The 22,016-nt window shown below is 34.8% G+C and overlaps 1 protein-coding gene across 1 annotated transcript in view; it reads right to left on the reverse strand.

The window, feature by feature from the left end:
• The window catches only part of LOC107752092 (sestrin-3-like), an 18,665-nt gene extending 11,903 nt beyond the window's left edge, over positions 1 to 6,762 (reverse strand). Inside the window, exon 1 of the mRNA XM_016567953.1 lies at positions 6,484 to 6,762. Within this exon, the coding sequence (XP_016423439.1) occupies positions 6,484 to 6,537 (54 nt within the window). The 5' untranslated portion in view covers positions 6,538 to 6,762. The remainder of the gene's footprint in view (positions 1 to 6,483) is intronic.
• Positions 6,763 to 22,016: the final 15,254 nt, after the last annotated feature.

The following is a 22,016-nucleotide window of genomic DNA, read 5'->3' on the forward strand; positions in this document are numbered from 1 at the left end:
ATTTTTCCCTGACCTTCTTTTCTCTGTAAATTAAGGGTGCACACTATTGCTGAAAAACACAATCACTACTTAGCAGTCAGATGCCAGTATGCACAAAGGCACAGATCCCTAAACAAGGCCATATCTGCAGACGAAACTTTGTATGTAGAAGCATTTTTTTTTATTTGAACTAGCACTAACTACACCACATTATGTACGAGAAGCTGCAAAAGACACAGGCGCAAGTGGAATGTACAAAACATGGTGACATTAATTTTTAAGTAAATATAATGGGCGATATATTGCGTCACCAAAAATGATTGAGGTCATGCACATATTGCGCGATAAGTCGATATATTGATTATTGCGACAGGCCTATTCATCACAAGATGCCTTGTTACATAATCAAAGTCCAACAAAAAGCAAGAGAGAAGAGATATGGATAAGAAAGAGGGAGAACCACAGGATATGTGAGACTAATTGAATCGGTTTAGTTTGTTCTCTATGCTTAACGTGTGTAAAGTCTGTGTGTATTTGCAATGAGGCTGCAATGATTTGCCGTCCAGACTTGTTTGACACACACGGAAACATTGCTGTGACCTGCACCTTGAAAACGCATCACCGCTCCCGGCCAATCAAAACGTGGCATACTATCAGCACTGATAATGCTTGAGACTGTCATTCTGCGGAACCATGGTAACGATTCTGTTGTCATGACAGCAGCATGAGTGTCCATGGATAGAAGCAGCGTCTTCCTCAAATAGTCTGGGACAGTGTCCAGATTTAAAGATGCTCGTTTCAATAACAATGAATAAAAATGACAAGAAACTTTAAAAAATGTAATCTATGAATATGAATAAATGTTCATCTATGCACATGAATAAACATACAAATACTGAATGAGACTGAATAGAGAAAAAAGACTGACTTCACAATTCTGACTTTTTTCTCACAATCAATTCTAAGTTTATATTTCACAATTCTGACCTCTTTTCTCAGAAGAATTTTCCTCAGAATTGAACTTTTCAATTGCGAGTTTATATCTCACAATTCTGAGAAATTCTTTATTTCTCAGATCTGCTCATTTATATCTCGTTAAAGTTTATAAAGTAAAATAAAGTAAAAGTTTGATTGTTAATTCAAAAACTTAAGGCCTTACAAAGGCCTTTCATATTATATATCTTTTAAGGGAAAACTATACTAACCATGATTTTATTAACTATAGTATTTTGTCAGAAAAGCACAATTTTTTTATATGATATTTCCATTTCAAACATTGGAGTATTGCCACCGTTGCCATGCAAACACTACAATTAGCATAGTACTGTAACTATGATTTCATGGTTAAATGTTTCATGCTTACAAAAAACCTACTACAGCAAATGGTTACACCCAAAAAAAAATTGTTCATTTGTTTATCACTGTTCATTTTTATATGGGTGGTTTTTATGCTTGTACTGTATGTACAGGTAATTTCATAAAAGTTCAGGTTGTGGTTTTAATCCTTCGCTGAAAAAAATTATTCATTGAATTTACTAAATGTTTTTAAGGCAAGTGGTTGCAATCAATTTATTTTAGCTACATTTAAATAAACAAATTTAGTTGACTAACTTTCAACATTTTTTTTAAATGTAGCTAAAATAAATTTTTGCAACCAATTACCTTAAAAAAATGTAGAATAATTTTTTTCCAGTGTTGAACAGCCACTCCTTGATCTTCTTAAGTCTGTTCTCAACACTCAAATGGACTCTGGATTACAGTGGAGGTGTCTGAACAGTACTCTCGCCTTTAGACACGTCTGGTTTTATGTATTAAAGGATGCTATTGTTCCAGCACTCTGCTTTTGCCCGGTCAAGCTTTTGATTCGAAATGTCTGTCCAGGAATCCTATATGCTTCCTTCCCCTCCAGGACCTGGCGCTCTGCCTTCAGCCAAAGAGACGAGAAGTGTAAGTGCGTTTTAAAGAGACGAAAAAAAGACGACACTGATTGTGTCTTACGTTCTGGGGGAAAGTGCAGAAATATTTGTCTCCATGACAGCAAAGGTAGGAGTAGAACAAAAGCACACACGTGCACTTATACAGTACTTACATAAGTCCACTTTGTGCTCAGTTTAAATAAATGAGTCTGTTTCGTCAGGCCTACTCGTACTGAGTTTGAAGAAAGAGAGATAGAAAGAGACTGAAACATAAAATGACTTCATGGATAAAATATGAAAGAGGAAGGGTCAGAGAGAGAGACAGAGAGTGAGAGAGTTGTGATATAACATTCTGGCACACTGGGCCACTAATGAGTCTCCATCTAGATATATTAACAAATATTCAGCGTCTCAGTGAGGATTAGGATAAGGTTTGATCTCCAGTGAAGTTTTTTAATGGGATGTAATGAGAGAACGAAGGGTTATTATGGAGCGGTTTACTGGGGATTACTCTTTTGAGTTCTTCAAGGATAAGGCTAAATTAAATTTAGGATGATTTATAGTGAAAGACAGGTCTTAATGTTCATATTTTCACAGCAGGACACTCAAAATGTGTTTTACAATAAACCAATTTAACAATTTAAATAACGGAAATGAAGCTGAAATAAAATATAAATATAAAAGTAAATATAAATTGTACATGAAAAACGTAAAGTAAAAAAAACTATTTGAAATGTTGCCTTGGCAACAAACTGAAATAAAATAAGTTTAAGTACTAAAATTACTAAAACATAAACTGAAATAAATACTGTATAAATAGTATAAATTAGAAACAAAACAAATAGAAATTACGAAGAATTACTAAAGTGTTATTCAAACTCAAATGAAAACTGAAAATATAAAAATGGGCAAATATAAAAATACTTGAATAATATATAAATAACACCGTTCCTGAATACACTGCATGATTTAGTATCAGTCATGACTGTAGCACAAATGGTGTGGGATGGGTTTATCAAAGATGATTATTTTTTCAAAAAATTTCAAAATTTCTAACCAATAGCACAGCGTTTAAAATTCAACCTCAATTTCAGATAAAATAAATTCTATTAATGTGAAATTATTGTACAGCCACAGACTGTGCATGAAATCAACTAAATCAATAAAAAAATATTGTAAATAAAAACAAACGTGCATTTTTAGGACATTAAAAGTAATTTCTTCAGGGTTTCTTTTTTTTTTTTTTTCTTACACAACAGCATTACTGTTTCTCTCATGAGGATCCTCCCCCTGGTGATCACTTGATTACGTCAAAGTCTGTGGCCCTTGAATGATGCCATTAAACTCATAAAAGATTATGCAACACTGGCAGAATGCACATGTTTTAGTTTTGCTTGATCAGGTGCCTGGTGGCACCGTGGCAAATGTGCCCGGCCGGCACTTGCGTCCTCACTCAATTAGTGGTTTGGAGTATTTGTAGTTCTCAAGGCAAAACCTACCCACAGATCTCTGCTCAAACACGACTACACAGTGTACAGGCACTGATGCTGTTCCCGACAGGTCACTCACTATGTGGTAATGGGGCAGTGCAATTCATTGGTCAATTATGTCACGCCAGTGAACACGGCAGCTGGAGGAACAGGAAGTGTGTCAGCTGCTGAATCAGCAAAATTCAGCAGCACAATTTACATGGGGCTTCTATCAGTCTCTCTTTCAAGCAAGAAAATGTTGAAATACAAAACCGGTTGCGTCGAAGCAAGTCACAGTTTTGTTGCTGTTCAAATTCCACAGTAAAGCCATTGTTGCTTTTTCACTGAAGCGTGTGACAGTAAACAGGAATAAAAATGAACCAACACAGGTGGTATGGTATCGGGTGATAAGAGAGAACATTTTTGCTCTATGTGAGTCTTGAGTCACTTATAAGGTTAAAGGTTAAAGATTTTTATGTCAAAATACATTCTCTTACCTTTGTTTATTGTTCATTGACTATAAATATGCCATTCATGGGTTTATATCCCAGAAAAGTGTAAATGCCAAGTTCTGTCATGAAACTCTAGATGGCGCAGGCTGATGGGTCATTAACGCAAACTGATGATATTCACAGCATTAAACTACTTGGCACAAGCTGATTGGTTCATGTTGCATATGCAGCCAATGAGCTTACTGCTTTACATTTAAATGGCTGGTTAGCATTCACTAGAGCCTTTCGCAACATGCTTTCAGAGTTCCTCTGAAACCCTCCACCTCCCCAGCTCCACCTGCATAGATCTGCTACAGGTTATCGTATATGCTATTTGTGCAGCAGCAGTATGTCTTAAATACTCACAGCACTGTATCGGCATATGTACTGGCAGTAGCAACTTCCTGTACTTGCTTTGCAGCAGCAGCAATAATCTACAACAACAGCAATAACCAACAGCAGCAGCTATTCTGCAGCGTAGCGGATCTATTCCGCCAAGACCAAATACATTAACATTGTCATATCCATTACCATGCTAAAATCTGAGTTGTCATGATAGAAATATTGAGCCTCCAAGGAACCTCAAATCATTTAAATGCGGTCCACTCAGTTCCGTCAATCTCTTTCCAGCTCAACCAATAGCAAGAGTTTGGGGGCATGGCTACTTTAGCAGGCTAAGCCAGATTGTGTTTAGCCGGGGTGTGAACATGGCGTATGTGTTACATGGGAAATTAAATACAGATTTGGTTACAGAAGTGCAAACCAAAATTCAAAAACTTGCCAATTTGTTTTGATTTGATTTTGATTTATGCATTTGATACTTATGCACTATGTACTCAACCGTGTTGTGTATGAATTATATAAGGTTATTTTGTCATTCGTATGATAGCCCCTCCCCTCCACTACGTAATTAAAGCCTCGGCAGTTGTGTGCATGAAGTGTTACATTCCAAACTTTATTTTTTCGGTTATTTATGTGTACTTTTTCTTTTTGGAATTTTCAGTGTGAACACTCTACTTACACTATTTATACTACAAAACAACATAGACTAGTGCATAAGTATGCGATGGGGATGCACCTTGGGGTTTAATTGAGACACCAAACAACGTTTCTTCTCGGCAGATAATGGTGTATTCCATTTATACACGAAATTCAGAGTTCCCAGTCGGAGTTCTGATTCAGAAACTTCGAGGAACTGCGAACCCTGACTTTAGAATCCAAAATGGCTGCTCATTGCGTCAACAGTAAGTGAAACAATAATATGTTTAATTTTAGGTGAAATATTCCTTTAATGCACCAATGCATGAATGGTGTTAAGAACTAGAGAATAAAATGTTCTTTGTGTTCTAATTGGAAATAATTTGACTCTAATTATGAATAGCATAATTTTTCTGCAGGTCAAGGCAGGACAGAGAAGAGTTTGAACTGGATGATTCCAACTAGGGAGAGGAACAGGTGAGAAGAGAGTAGCTTACATGCTAATGAGAGTTATCACAACCAGTGAAACGAGTAATAAAGAACCCTGTCGACATGACAAACTGACCACAAATCCCCCAAACCATTCTCATATAACAGGCTTTATCCAAACACACACACACACACATATTGTGTCAGGCACTCAAAATAAAGGTTTGCATACAGCCACAGGATAACTCGCAGTATTTGCTCCCGGCTGCAGTTACAGACATGAAGAGCAAACAAAGAGATCGCAAGCCTTCAGCCAACAGTTCGATCTGATGAATGCCAGCTCGTGTTTCAGTATTAAAGTCCAGTTTGATTTACAACAACTTTTGGCAGGGTGTATGTGAGAGGAAGATGTGCAGAGCAGAAGTAGGTCACATGTGTTCAACATGATTAATGACAGCTAAAAATAACATCTTCTAGCCAAAGAAAAGAGAGAGGGATGACAGCAGGATTTCAGATGAGATGAGTAGGCCACTAAGTTTGTCAGCCTCTGATACAATCAAAGGGTGATGAAATGCTTGTCGTTAAACTATATAAACCTGTCATTATGTCACAAAAATCAATAGATAGATAGATAGATAGATAGATAGATAGATAGATAGATAGATAGAACTCTTTATTGTTTTAGAATTTAATATAGTAGGATTTTACAAAATAGGTTATCATGAGGATGTGTGTATATATATATATATTTATATGTGTGTGTGTGTGTGTGTGTATCTGTGTGTGATAGATAGATATAGATAGATAGATAGATAGATAGACACGCATAGGCCCTACATAACCTACACATGCTTAGCTATATATATATAGGCCTACACTTGCTGGAAAACATTTATGTATGATATATATAGGCTATATGTGTAGTCAGGTTTTAAGTATTAATCCAATTATCTACCAGTTTTTTTTTTAGGAAACATACAAATATGCATTAGTTAGTTTGAAGAAATAAAGTAATATAGGTGACTAAATAAACCTCTCTTGGTCGCTAGAGATACAGAAATGTCTGACACTTATGCACAACCCATTCAATACATTATAAACCAAACGCACCAAGATCAGCATCAGGATCAAAGGCATATTTAAGAAACACATGTGACTGAAATAAGCCCAAACTGTTACAGAATAACACTCTGGATGCATAAACACGGAGAATAACGTTACCTTTTCTCTGATCATGTTCCGGCAGTGGTTGCAGATGTCTGCGGTTCCGTTCATTCTGGCAAGCTTAAACCAGGCGAAGAGCTGAATCCCGGTCTCAGTGACGGTGTACTGGTCTGGGCATGTCCGCTGCCAGCTCCTTTAAGGACGATCAAGACCTGAAGGAGGACTGAAGACTCCTCCGTAGCCCTTCGTGTCTCCCTTCGCAGTGCGCAAAGCTCTCCAAGTGTCCAACTTCTGCATGAACGTGCGCTACACGCCCCCTCAGCTGGCCTCTTTCTATCCGACTCCCGAGTGAATCGCTCTTGTGAACCGATTTGTGAATCACTCAACTGATGACTTCGTTTAGGGGTAACCTGTTTTTCGCAGTCTATGGGGGTAACCCTGTAAGATGGAAAAAATATTGTTATCAATATCGAGAATAACTAATATTAACCTCACCAATAATTAATAATGTTACTATTTTCTATTATATTGCAACAAAAGTAACAAAACATTAGTAGCCTATATAGGCCTATTTATAACATTATTATAAATATAAACATCACAAATATATCACAAATTCATTATTGTTTTGTTTAAAATGTCTCAAAATTAGCTGACTAGATACAGAAATGCAAAATGAAAAACGAAATCGTACGGAAACACTTTGAGAGGCGACTCAAAAGAATCGGTTCACTGAACAGTCCGAAAGAACCAATTCGCTAAAAGAATCATACTTCTAAATGGTATTCTCTTCACGAGCCACTCCCCCCTCCAAGTTTTTCTCTCTTGTCCAGACATGTTCCTCCCACTTACATATCAAAAATTTTAAGACTCTCTGTGAAGGGCCTTGTATAATTTTTCATGTACAGTGTTAAATTTTTCGGTTCTTATATATGCAGACAGGGGGTGAATGTTTTATGACTTAACAGCTCCCAATGAAATGTTTGTGCTGCGGTCAATGGCTCATATAACCTCTAATAAAACAGTGTATTGCACCAAGACGTCTGATTAGATTTCACTATCTCTATATTTTTGCTAAACTGCTTCTGAAAAATATTTGCTCTCTTTCGATAATGCATTTACTGCTTTATTTTCTAGGAAAAATAAGCATGGCTGTTCAAACAGTCATTGTCTCGACTCGGCAATTGTCTTTTTACAGTGCATGCAAACAGGAGCCTTGAATAGAGCTGGGAAATGCTGACTGAGCGGAATGACCATCAGACGGTGTGGACAGGAGCCAAACCCCGCAGGACTTTGGTCCATGGGTTCACAAAGGCGGCCCACGGGGTGCTACTAAAACATTCCTATGATCTCAGATTGATGTTGAAGAGTTCAGATGAAATGAATGCCGGCCTACATAAACTTGTTCATGCTGTGATGTTCTGCTGTTAATATGGATTGCAAAATGTCACTCAACTTCAAGTTTCCGCCTAAAGTTAAGGAGTTTCTCTTCTAAAAGCGTGACAGGACAACATACAGGACATGTTAGCAGCGCTGTAGCATTTAGTCAGCAAATTCCGAGGTGATCCTTAAACATTAAACCCTTAAGCCTAGAATATCCATATGGATCTTGGTTGAAAAAGAAACCCAAACTGACAAGTTGTCTTTTTTCTTCCCTGCCACCAGAGTTCAATTTCACCTGGCAACAACATGATGTCATCAGGAGAGAGAGAATCAGCCAATCAGAGTGCTGATGGATCATCCATGAGGTCACAATGTTGTATCCTAGCAATGGCTAAATGGTGCTGGTGTGAACTTCCTGAGACAATCTAGTTTTATGCAACACACTTAGAAATCATGCCAGTGGATTTTGCACACATTTTACAACCGTAACACACACATCTGTTCACAGATAAATCTGCAGAAAACTCCAGTGTTATTTTAGCGCCATTGATATACAATAGTTTTTGTTAATATTTTGAATTACTTTTTCTATTTTCATTTTAATGTTAGTTAGTTTTATTAATTTTCTTGTGTTTTTGTCATTTTTCTTTGTTTCATTTTTTCTTTAAATATGTCTATATATTTCTTGAGGATTTTATTTTGTTGGTTCGGTTTTATTAAAATTTGTTATTTTAGTTCTTCAAGTTTAGCTAAAAAAAAAATGAAGAATGTATTTAGCCACAATAAAATTATATTTGATTTCATTTCAAGTACTACATTTTTTATTTATATTTTAGTTTCACCATTATTGATAACACGTTACAATAAGGTTCATCATTAGTTAACTACTTTAGTTAACATGAATGAACAATACTACTACAGCATTTATTAATCTTAAGTAATGTTAATTTCAACATTTACTAATGCATTATTAAAATGAAAAGTTGTGCTTGTTAACATTAGGTAATGCACTGTGAATTAACGAACTAAAAATGAACAACTGTATTTTCATTAACAAAGATTAATAAATACTGTAATAAATGTATTGTTCATTGTTTGTTCATGTTAGTTAATATATTAATTGATTTTAACTAATGGAACCTTATTGTAGCTTTAGTTTCAGCTCAGATTGCCCACAAAATCTATATCTGAAACCTTTTTTAAACAATTGCATCTTTGTTTGTTCAGTTATGACTAATGCACACAGACTAGGTTTATCATTAATGTAAATAGCTTGACAATTTTAGTTATTTGATGTAATACAGATATTGTGGTGTGTGTGCGGTGCTTTAAAACGGATGTAATCCTGCAGCAGGACTGCCACCCATTTCCTCCTATTCTGTGAAGGGCTGTTTAGGAAGCCACCTTTGTGTGTTTGTGAGGGTGTATCAGCCTGTATTCTAGCAATGGTTCGTTTGCTGCCAAAGGACACATGCTGTGAAGCCCATTTCCATTCCATTCAAGCACATTTCCACAAAAGTTATATGCATGTGAACGTGCCCCTGCCTATATTATATTAAGCCATTAAGTTGGCCTAACTTTCCAGTAGCCTACTCACCCAGACAGACTGACTCAGTGTCTTTTTTTATCAGATGAAAGATCTGTAAGTCTTTTCTGCACATTACATGTTTAGATATAGAAACAGTGGGAGAGCCTGTCAAACAAGCATTTCAGCTGTGAAAGCCTTGTGTAAACTTACTTTGACAACACCTAAATATAGTTTGATTAAATCAAACTAAATCCATTTAAATACAAAATCAAACTCCTCAATCAAATATAACACCTCCCTTTTCTCACCCTTTTGTGTGTCCTAGAGCACCTTTGATTTGTCCTTTTGATGTTTGATTAATGTCGCTAAGATCATTTACAGTCTTTCTGTTTATCTTTTAATTTGACATTTGCAGAACATTTTAAGTCTCATTTTATGAAACCAAACAAGAGTGTTTATTAAATTACATTACATATATATAAATTACATATAATCAAAGTCCCTTTAAGGGTATTCTATAGTCTTTTATGTAATTATGTTATCCAAATGTAATGACTTGATATTACAATAAACTGACATTGAATCTACAAATACTAACTCACAAATCAGTTGTTCACTACACAAAATACAAAGATTCACTTTGTAAAATATATTTTCATATAAAATAATTTAAACAAATATAAAATATTATAATCACATATATAATATAAATAAAATTATATATTATCATAATTAATATTGTTTAATATAACAATATGAATTATCTATTATATTACTCTCAATATAATATAATATATTTTGCATATTTTTGTGTTTTATATATAGTATAAGTGTGTATATGTAGTACATATATATAATATATATATAATAATATAAATTCTTTATTAATATTCCATATTATTCTCAAAATATGTAATACAATATTTTTGTAGGTTTTTGTTTTTTGGTTGTATTTTGTATTTGATATATGTATGAAAGAAATATAAAATATTATAATCACATATATAATATAAATAAAATTATATATTATCATAATTAATATTGTTTAATATAACAATATGAATTATCTATTATATTACTCTCAATATAATATAATATATTTTGCATATTTTTGTATTTTATATATAGTATAAGTGTGTATATGTAGTACATATATAATATAATAATATAAATTCTTTATTAATATTCCATATTATTCTCAAAATATGTAATACAATATTTTTGTAGGTTTTTGTTTTTTGGTTGTATTTTGTATTTTATATATGTATGAAATAAATTATTGATAATATTCCATATTATATCATTCTCAACATATAATATGAAATTATATATTTTTTTCATATTTTTGTTTGTATTTTATATATAACACCCATAGAATGACCCTGAATTGTTTGTTTACCTCAGTGAGCTCACACTGCTGTTTTCTGCTGAGTGCAACTTGTAAAAGGTCACTTCTTGTGATAACAAAGACAATACATTCACTTCAAAAATCCATTGATCAGAGGGTGTCCTAAATTCCATGCACAGGCTACACAGAAGGGAACCGTCCAGGGAGAGCCGGATGGATACAAATATGTCGCACGGAATGTTTACAGTGCAATTCCTAATCCCAGTGCTTAGTGTAAATATTTTACATAACTTTTTATTTAGATTCTTTAAACATGTCACAGGATTAGGAATTATGTGAGTGATACGATTGTGCAAGGGTTTTGAAAACAAGCAGGGGAACGACCGCAGAAAAAATCCTGGAAATCTGGCTTCCTTAAACATAAGAAAAAAAAACTGAAGGCGGCAGAGAGGGAGTTTTATGAGTACTGAATATAATAGGTATAGAAGATGTAGAGTTTGGTATGAGAATGCAGTAGGGTTATAAAGAGAGAGAGAGAGAGAGAGAGAGAGGGAGAGCAAGAGTTCATTTCTCTGTGAATAAAAGGCCAGGAATGTTTAAGCCCCTGCATGTGATTTTAGATCCCTCAGGAATCTTTGCAAACCTCTGTTCACTTTTTCCCAAACTATCCTGCAGCCCACTCAGATATGGAGGACCTGAAGACAGAGAATGTGAGAAGGGGGGTCATGGGGCTGGTGTAGGGTATAGAAGTAAACAGAAACAGAGCATGTGTGTGTATGTGTGTTTGTTTGCATTAGTGTGAGTGTGTGTGTGTGTGTGTGTGTGTGAGTGTGCAGTATTGAGGTCAGCATATGTAGCAGTCTCAGACTGCAGGTTTTCTGGGACTGAGTAGTTTGGATAAGTGGGGGAAAGTTCACAGCTCAAAGACTTCTTTCAGTCCCAGCATGCACTGCACTGCCACAGCTTTCTTCTCCAGTCCACTGAGCAAAAGCTAAACATTGCTGTTGAACATTTTACTTTTATGTGTATATTACATGCCTTTATATGTATAGGCCGTATTTGCATATTCATTTTAACGTTTGTCGCCTACTTTGCAGCTTCTTGCTACACTAGAAGCTCCTGTCGTCAAGTTAAATTCCTTGTGTGTGTGTAAACATGCTTGGTAATAAAGCTCTTTCTGACTTCTGACTTCTTTCCATGATAACGAACGTTTTTACTGCTCATATTTTATGTAGGCCTATATATTTACATATGCAATGGAAATACTGAATAACGCTTTTTTTCCACGTGAAAGTTTTATGAGTGAGCAAAGCAAGAGAACATGATAAAATCCTTTTGAAACCTTACATTTCTCGTTCGGCCTTTGCCTGACAAAGAGGAATAGTGTGATAAATGTACCTGCTGGCGGCCTCTTGTGGACAAATGTTGATTGAAAAGTTGATTTAAAAAACAAACTTTTCTAAGGATCGTGCTGTCCAAAAGATGGCGCTGATTGAAAAAATATATATATATTGGCAGACACCCTCTTACTAAAACAACTTCTGTGTTGTGTTTTTAGCGTTTTTAGTTAACTACGACGATACATTTACATTCTTTTCTGTTTGCACGAATAGACAGATAGAACGAACGAGATTCTGTGTGTGCGTCTGGGCTTTGTGAGTGTCTCTGAGTTTCTTCTCTGTCAATCTGGCGCCCTGATGACTATCCGCTCAGCCAATCAGGATAGGGACACGCCCCTTCAGCTGGCCCAACAGACCAATCAGCACACACTGATAAAAATCTTCAAGCAGTAAAGTATCCTTATTCCTGTACAAATAATATTCCATACGGTTTACACTTTGTTTTAGTTATTTTACACCCCAGTATGCAAACAGTCAAGTAATCATTAAAAAACTAAATAATAAAGGATCTTTTTTTATTTTGGATCTGTGCAGCTAATTTTAAACATAAAAATATTCAGGTCAAAATGACCCCTAACACAAAGGGTGCAACTATTTTTTAACACAATAGAAGTTCATAATTCCTATACAGTATATTATGTTTTTGTTTCTGAACAAGCTACAAGGTTATCTGTTGTTGTTTTTTAGTTTTTTTTTTTACATGAATCTTTAGTTCTTTCCATAGTGTTTTGACAAATTGCATGGAAATTAATGGGGGTCATTTTGGCCCACAACACAAAAGTTGTACAGGTGTACAATACAACAGGAGGATTAAATTAGTAGATCTTTGTACCCATTGATGTGTTTGCATTAAACCATGTGCTATGTTTAATATATATCTTCTAAAGCTAAATGACAACTATCTGTGACAAAAAGACAGAAATGTATGTCATTATTCTTTCATTTTAACAAAATAACTTGTTTGTTTCTCACACAAAGCTATTGAATGGATTTAAAAAGCTTAATATAGATTTCTTAAGCAACACAAGTAACTATTTCTCTTTTACACTTTCTCTTGCAGGCCTCCTAACCCATTAGCCACGCCCCTGGTGGGCGTGTCACAAGTGTGGGCGGGTAAATCCCACCTCCTCAGGTTTAGCCACGCCTCTGGGATGCTGTCTCTGTCTGTGTGTGTATCCGAGTCCTGTCCTACTACACAAACCTTACAGTCATCCATGTTACTGCTGCGAGAGTGTGTGAAGGACTCTGCTCTGCTAAACAAGGTCAGATAATAGAGGTTCAAGGTCACACAGATATTACTTATTAACTATACATAAAAATAAAATTTAATGAATTTAAATTCTTTGGATTGGAGTCAGTTCAGTACTGAATTTACTTTCAAGAAGAAGATAAAGAATTTTTTTTATCTGTGTTTTATACAATCCCAGATCAAAGCTCTGAGAGTGGATACAGAGAGAAGAGCTGAAAGCAACACTCTGTTTTCATACTCAGGTTAATGTTTCTCCTTTGATTATGACAATTACATTCATAAGGCTGACTGAATATTATCTAGTTCAAGTACCTGATGAATGTATAGTAGTGATGGCAACTTTCTCTTTTTTCTCTCACATTTTCCCCCTTTTATTATGGATCACCATACTCTCTGCTTCACAATGTAAGTCGCTGTGACAGACTGAAATATTTAGCTACCAAAAGTTCTAATCTCTACAGAAAAATTAGACATGCTAGATGACAGCTAGTCTTTTCAGAAATTAGCTAGTTACACAGGAAAAAAATAATGAGCGAGAAACCGCTCCAGACGATTTAGTATAATTCAGATAGAATCATGAACCTTTCTTATTTTTGTTTTGGAACGAAAACATGAAATAACTACACCAATAATGAAGAATGTTCTCGACATTTCCCTTAAACATCAATAGTAAGTCGACCAAAAGATATACACGAAGCGTTTACAAATTAGGACCCTCATAAAAGATGGTACTGAAGTTCAATGAGTCGTGACTCGAGTGAACTTAAAATGATTCAGACAGAATAGCGAAACCACTCAAAACGATTCACTGTGTAAACAAATCGAATCATTCAGACGGACCGTCCATTTTGAGAACTGCTCATGTAAAAGAACCGAGTTCTTATGATTAAACTAATTCATTAAAGGGGTCATATGATGCGATTTCAAGTTTTCCTTTCTCTTTGGAGTGTTACAAGCTGATTGTGCATAGATAAGATCCCTGAAGTTGCAAAGACTAAAGTCTCAAAACCAAAGAGATATTCTTTATCAAAGTTAAGACTATTTGATTGTGCGGGTAAAAATTGGCTTGGGCGGGTGAACAAAATTTGGGCTGGTTTGGGGTCAGTTTGGCGGTTTTCAAACATATAAATTGCATTGGCTAATTGTTTAACAAAACAAGCCCAAGTATATATACTGCATCCAATCAGTCACCATAACGTTACTACATACACACACACACACACACACACACTGCAGAGGCGCTGGCGCTGGTGCTGATGTAAACGTCGACAGCCGCACTTATCACGAGGGCTCAGCTTAAATATGTCGGTTTATACGATCATGCCTTTTATATTTTAAACGTCCAGATTGATAAATCCTTGAAAACTGCTAGACTTGATTAGTTTTGACTGTGCAAAGTTCTGTATTATGTTCTACAATATGAAATTAACAAGAGGCTTCCTCTAGTTCTGTGTAAAATTATAGAGCGACACGAAGGTAAGCGCATTATTGTTGTTGTTATTTTTTTAATGGTCGGATTATAATTAAGTATCAATGAATGACACCGTTTTGAGTTGACTGTCATGGTGTGCGCATGAACGAGTGTGAAATACCTGCTAATTAGGCTACGTTGCTTTTTCCTATCACTTATATTAGGCACTTTGTGCATTTAAACTGGATTATTCTGACTGCTGACATTGAAAATCATGCAATTCTATAACATTATTTTGACAGTTAAAGTTTTGGGCGGGTTTTTGTGAGCTTTTGGGCTGGAAATCTGAAAGAGCACATGGGACATGCGACCTGATTGCTGAAATATTGTCAGATAAAATGTAACGTTGTAGCAAGTGTCAACGCATCCTGCTGCTTCGCTAACACTTTGTGGAAAGTGTCGTTGGATAGCTTTACTGTTTGTTGTAAAATTTGAACATTACTGTTATTATTTCATTCTTGTTTCATTTCTCATTTTTAGTCTTGCTTTTTTTTAGGTGTGGTTTACCAATTCCAGTCAGGATGAAGATGAGGAACTTTTATCATCTGACGACTCTGGTAAATGTTTATCTTTACATCAATTCAGTTATTTGGCTTCTGTAATTATATTGTTAATGTGCTTTCAAAAGTACATTAAGTGTTCAAAATACATAGGCCTATGTTTTTTGTCTACTGACAAAAGTCGAAAAAGGTCTATTAGGTGCTAGTTGTCTGGGGCAACTTTTGAACCATTCATAAGACTCCCAATAATAAATAACTTTTTAAATAAAGTTGAAAGTTTCTACACTTATTTTTGTTAGAAGGGAAAATGAAATGGCTAGACTAATAATGAAGAATGTTCTTGACATTTCCCACAGTTGGTCAACCAATAGACATACAGAAAGTGTATTAGGACTCTCCCTAAACCTCTAATAACTGTTAAAATGTTGACTATCTAATCTAATATCTAATGCTGCATGCTTTTGTATCTTGATTTCAAAATTCATTCTTGTGTTTTAGTAGATGGACTCATACAACTCATACTGATTCAACAACCAGTTCACTCACCGACTCCAGTGTGACCATAACAAACAGCATCAACACTGTGCAGGCTGGTGAGGATCAGGTGAGGTGAAGATTTATTCATAAAGTATCTAGAATTATTATGCATTCAACATTTGTCATGCAATATGTAACAAGAAAAATCTTTTTTACATTAGTCAATTTATCCTCAGGAATCTTTTGAATTTTTGGAGTTTGAATCAGACTCTACGGCATCTGAACAAGTCTCTCCAGTCCGAGACAAATTACCCATCTGTAGTCCACAGGACGGTGTGTTCGACTGTTTTTTTCCCCCTGTGTGTATCTGCATTAGTGTATTCAAGACAGATTGAGATGTGCACAAAATAATGTGTGCTAGTTTGCAAGGATGTTTGTTTTTTATGTTTCTAGAGCCGTTCCCCTTCAGTGATGAAGAAACATCCGCAGAGATCAGACGGTATTTGTTTACTATTTATTTCCAAATTCCTAGTATGTGGTGTAACCACAAGTCAGAGGAAGAAGAGAAAGAGAAGTTTATCCCTACATACAAAAGTGAGACAGAGAAATATAAAGTGAGTCGAACACTTAGCTTTCTCAGGAGCACCAAAATAAAACAAGGTAAGAGAAAGACAGTAAAAGAGACTTCCTGTCCTGTGCATCAGACTTAAGCTAAATAAATAGAAGTCTCAAAATAAAACCTTTGATGTGTTTTGAATGTATTTTATATGCAGAAATGTTCACAACATATCAGGAAAATTTTGGGGAAAAATTACATATATAATTTGCCATTTGTGTTGTGTATTTTTAAATCAATAAATTATAAGAAACCAAAAATAGATAATATAGGATAAAGTGTATATAAAATATATAGGAAATGTTTTTTTATTGTGTATGAAGTATGTGTATAGTACATTTTATAGTACAAAATATATTTTCAATTTTTTCAATATATGTTCAATGTTTTATTCAGTATATATTTTCAGTATTTCCATTTAGCCTGGCTGTGTAAAACATGTATTTACAATGTTACAAAACAATTTTGTTAAAAAAATGTGTGAATTTGCATTTGCATATCTCAGTGAAAAACAATATTCAGTAATTCTTTTTTTAACTTCCTGTCTGCCACTGTCATCAAATATGGCATGATTGATGGTGATTTCTATAATTAGACAATATATCCTGAGGAAGCATGCTGTAATATGTGTTTGTTCACAGGTAAATGCAGAGGTTTCCTCAGCTTTGCACCAGCTCTGCTCACCACAGCAGCCTGTTGAAGCAGCTTGTAATGTCTGTGAGGGAGCTGACAGTGATGAACCACAGCAATGCACATGTAAGTGTGTTTCTTGGACAGTCATATATTTTTACATATATAAAAATGTGAAATAAATGTAAATAGACTGGCTTTATGATGTCATTTCCTGTCCAGACTGCTCCATGATCATTCATAAGACCTGCTGTGATTCTGCACCTCTGTGTGTAAAGGTGATTGTTTGTCTTTGTGTGTTAAACATATGACACTTCACTTACAAGTGCGCTTGAAATTATGATATGCGATTGCATTTATTTCCATAACCCACAGAATCCTCATCAGGCACTTCTAAAAAGCGCTGACTCTTCAATATTACTATGTGAGAGAGACAATCATGATATTCTGACATTATATTGTAACCAACCAACCATGTCATGTAGCGCTCATGTGATGATGTATATTTCATGAACAGACTCGTCAAGTCAGAGTTCTCCATCTCTGTCTCTGGTCAACGACAGCAACACCATGTCACACAGGTTTGTTTATCTCTTCCATAAACTTAATTTGTGTGTATGTCACTAATGTTTACATTTTGAGATGCTTTGTATGTTTGTGTATCAGAAAGCGGAGTAACAGTGAGGGGTGTGGCCATGATTTCACTCTACGGAAAAGCAAGTCTTTTATTGGTTGTTCTTCTGGAAACCCAAACTCCAGTGAGTTCACCCAGTCACTCCAAACCTGTATGACTTACTTTCTTGTGTGGAGATCAAAAGGTGCAGAATTTTCTGCCCGATTTTTCCATACAATAAAATTAAATGGGAACTGAGTATCAGGCCATATGCACCATTCATACGGAACACGTCCCGGCCAGGATTTTAATATTGCCTAAAACATCCAAAGCAGTTTGACCAATAACATGCAGGTATTGTACATAATCGACCAATCGTGTGGCTGCGCGTGAGAAGGTGAGATCTACAGGGAACGATCAAAGTGATGCAAATATGCGCACGTGTTTGTTCGTTTGTTTGACTTGAAGCGTCACTGTGCACCGATCAAAAAAAGACACCAAAGTAGGTGCGAGAGCGATTCGAAAGCATAAGGAGCCGTCTGCTCTGCTCTCTATAGCTCTCATGAATGTCACACAACGATCGACCTGCACAGTGCAAACAGCCAAAACCTGGATATTTTAGGCAATATTAAAATCCTGGCCGGGACTCTCTATAGCGCTCATGAATGTCACACAACGATCGACCTGCACAGTGCAAACAGCCAAAACCTGGATATTTTAGGCAATATTAAAATCCTGACCGGGACGTGTTCCGTATGAACGGCACATATGGCCACCCTAATTATAGTTTTTATTCAATTTTACTTAATTAAAAAGTAAATTATATTATATTATATATTATATTTATATTATATTAAAATATAAAAAATAGTTGTTATATTTTCCCTTTTCCTTTTAACTGTAAAGTTTTAGTAATTTTGATGTCTTTTGTCATTTTCAGTAGTTTTATTAATATGTCTATATTGTTTTGATCAATTTTTGTATAAATTCTAACTTGAACTTTAACAGAAAGTTTAAGCTGAAACTATCTGATATAAAACTGATAGCTGATATCAAATACATTTATAGGAGTAAATGAAATATATTTATATGAATAAATTTAGATCAATATATTAAATAAATTAAATTCATTCAATTGAATAAATGTATAAATAGTATGTTAAATGTATTTGTATTTTATATTTTATACATTTATTTTGTATTTTATAATATTTCTTTTAGTTTTTTATATTTTATTTCAAGTAATGAAATGAAATGGGTTTAGGTTCATAACCCTGCTGTTGAGCTAAAAAAATAATGAAAAAGCTTTCATTATTCAAATATTTTTCTTTATTTTTTATTTTTATTTTTTGTCAATCAGTGATGATTGGAACCAGTGGCGTCATGTAAATAACATGATTTTTGACTGAACTATAGTTTTTCCAAATCACGCATACCCTAATTAACTTTTACTATCTCTTTGCCAGATTCTACTGATTCTTCAGCTCATATCATTTGACTACTCTGCTGAATCTTGCAGCGCTGTCGTGGACACTGAATTCAGTAGGACATTGGACAGAGAGGTGGTCAAGAGACAGGAGATCATCTATGGTCAGTGATTGCAAAGCCCGTTTTAGATTGTTGATATGTTTTTTGATCATTCATGATACACTGTTGTTTAAAAAAGTTTGGATGCTGTAGTTTTAGCATAATTTGATTGGTTAGTGATGTGTTTGTCACAGAGCTGATGCAGACAGAATTTCACCACATCCAGACTCTCTCTGTTATGGCTGATGTTTTGAGGCGGGGACTGTTGGAGGAAGTGCAGCTAGAGCAGGATGTGATCGCTCAGATTTTCCCCAGGTTGGATGAGCTCTTAGCTTTGCACAAAAACTTTCTTATAGACATGGAGACCAGACAGCACGTGTCTGTTCCCCCAGGAATGCACAAGAACTACATCATAAGACAAATTGGTGATATTCTGTGTCAACAGGCATGTGACAACCTAAACATCTGAAGACTTGAAGTTGATCAGTTTACATATTATGGCTGAACAAGTTCAACTCTTACCTTAGGTTCATTAACATCATTGTGTATGTAGTTTGCAGGCCGAAATGCTTCTCAGATGATAGAATTGTACGGGGATTTCTGCAGTCGATATCCAGAAGCACTGAAAATTTATAAGCAACTACTACAAAGCAACAGGAAACTACAATTATTTCTCAGAGTAAGTTGATTTAACGCATACAAACATATACAACATTTTTATGTCAATTACCATATTTGTTGCCTCTACAGCAGCAGAGTACTAACTCTGTCATAAAACGACGTGAAATCCCAGAATTCCTGATAGAGAGACTCCTTCAACACACTGATGGTAAATCTGTTTTTGTAGAAGTTGGTAAATTGCTATTGAAGATCAGTTAAATATGACTAAATGTTACTTTTCAATGAATATACTATAATATAATTTACATTGGTATTATTAATGTCAATTAATTCAGATAATTAACACATTAATTAAATTATTACATTAATTAATTTAATTAATTAAATAAATAATTATTGATAATAATAATACATTCTTAATAATTTTAATTATATCAATAAATATTAATAATATTAATTATTTAATAATGAAATTAATAATAATTATTATATATGACTCCAACACACTGATGGTAAATCCATCTTTGCAGAACTTGTTAAACTGAATGTTCAGTTAAATATGAATAAATATTTATTTTAATATATTATCGTGAACATTATTATTATTAATAATATATAAATATAATATATAAATATATAAATACATATAAAAATAAATAATATAAATGATTAATAATTATCATTATTTATGTCACGTACTATATAAAATATAAATTTAAACAATTTTTATTCATATTTAACTGGTCATTCGTGTAAAGTAAAATATAATGAAAGTAAAATATACATATGAAAATGTATTATTAAAAAAAAATTGTGCAAGCTGATATATTTCATAATTATGTACAGAGAGATCGGAGTGTTCACTCTTATCCTGTGCTGTGCTGTCACTCCTGTAGATGGCAGTGCTGAGCGCTATGATATTGCAGTGGCAATGGAGGGTCTTCGGGGGGTGATAGAGGAGGTGGAGCGATGTGTGGGAGATTACGAGCGCGCAAAGAAACTACAAGATATCATAAGTCGCCTAGACAACAAGAGCTGTACCCGCCTGAAGAACAGAGAGATCTTCAGCAAGCAGGACCTGCAGAAAACACACCGAACTCTCACACACTCTTCAGCGCTGACCTGTAGGACCACCTCTGGCAGACTGAGATGTCCTACTGCCATGTGTGTTTCTATTTTTTTGTCATTAATGTATTATTTAATTCCATTCCTAGTGTCTCTTTCTCTCTTTTACAGATGTTCTTGCGGTGCTCCTCACAGATGTTTTGGCTTTCCTTCAGGAGAAAGAGCAGAAGTTTGTCTTTGCCGCATTGGTACAGAAATATATACATTATATAGTGTTTTTTCTGTCCCTGCGCAAGTGTTTGTGCACTTAAGAAACCAAAATATGTATTCAGTTTTAAATATATTGTGTCGTCAGGAACAGAAGCCATCGGTGATGCCCTTGCGAAGGCTCATTGTGAGGGAAATAGCCAATCAGGAGAGAGGATTATTTCTGATCAGTGGCGATTGCTCTGTGGGGCCAGAGATGTACGAGATACACACACAGACTCGTGAGGAACGGAGCATGTGGATGACACTGCTGAGACAGGCTGCTGATAGGTGTGTTAGACCTAGAGAGTGTTTTATTAGTCTGTACACTACCATTTAAAAGTTTGCTTAAGTGAGATTTTTTTGAAGAAATTAATACTTTTATTCAGCAAGCATGCATTCAATTGATCAAAAGTGGTAGTAAAGTATAATGTTAAAAAATATTTCTATATCAAATAAATGCTGTTTTTTTTTTAAAAGAAAAGTCACCACCAAGTGTTTTCAGCATTGATAATAATCAGAAATGATTCTTGAGCAACAAATCAGCATATTAGAATGATTTCTGAAGGATTGTGTGACACTGAAGACTGGAGTAATGGCTGAAAATTGTAATAACATTTCACAGTATTACTGTTTTTACTGTATTTTTGGTTAAATCAATGCAGTATAAGAGATTTCTTTCAAAAACATTAATAAATCTTACCTACCCTAAACCTTTAAACAGTGTATATTTGTATTTGTTTCAGCCTTCCTGATGATAAGACCAAGAAGAATGAGGGGGAAATCAAAGTCAAGAAGATACAGAAATTACAAGGTACACATCCATCCACCCAACTGTTTATGACTTTATTATTCCTTATGTCTGATTGCTTGTGTATGTCTGTGTGTGTGTGTGTGTGTGTGTGTGTGTGTGTGT

Source organism: Sinocyclocheilus rhinocerous, unplaced genomic scaffold, assembly GCF_001515625.1.
Source record: "Sinocyclocheilus rhinocerous isolate Xijiao unplaced genomic scaffold, SAMN03320098_v1.1 scaffold1965, whole genome shotgun sequence".
NCBI classification, from domain to species: Eukaryota; Metazoa; Chordata; class Actinopteri; order Cypriniformes; family Cyprinidae; genus Sinocyclocheilus; species Sinocyclocheilus rhinocerous.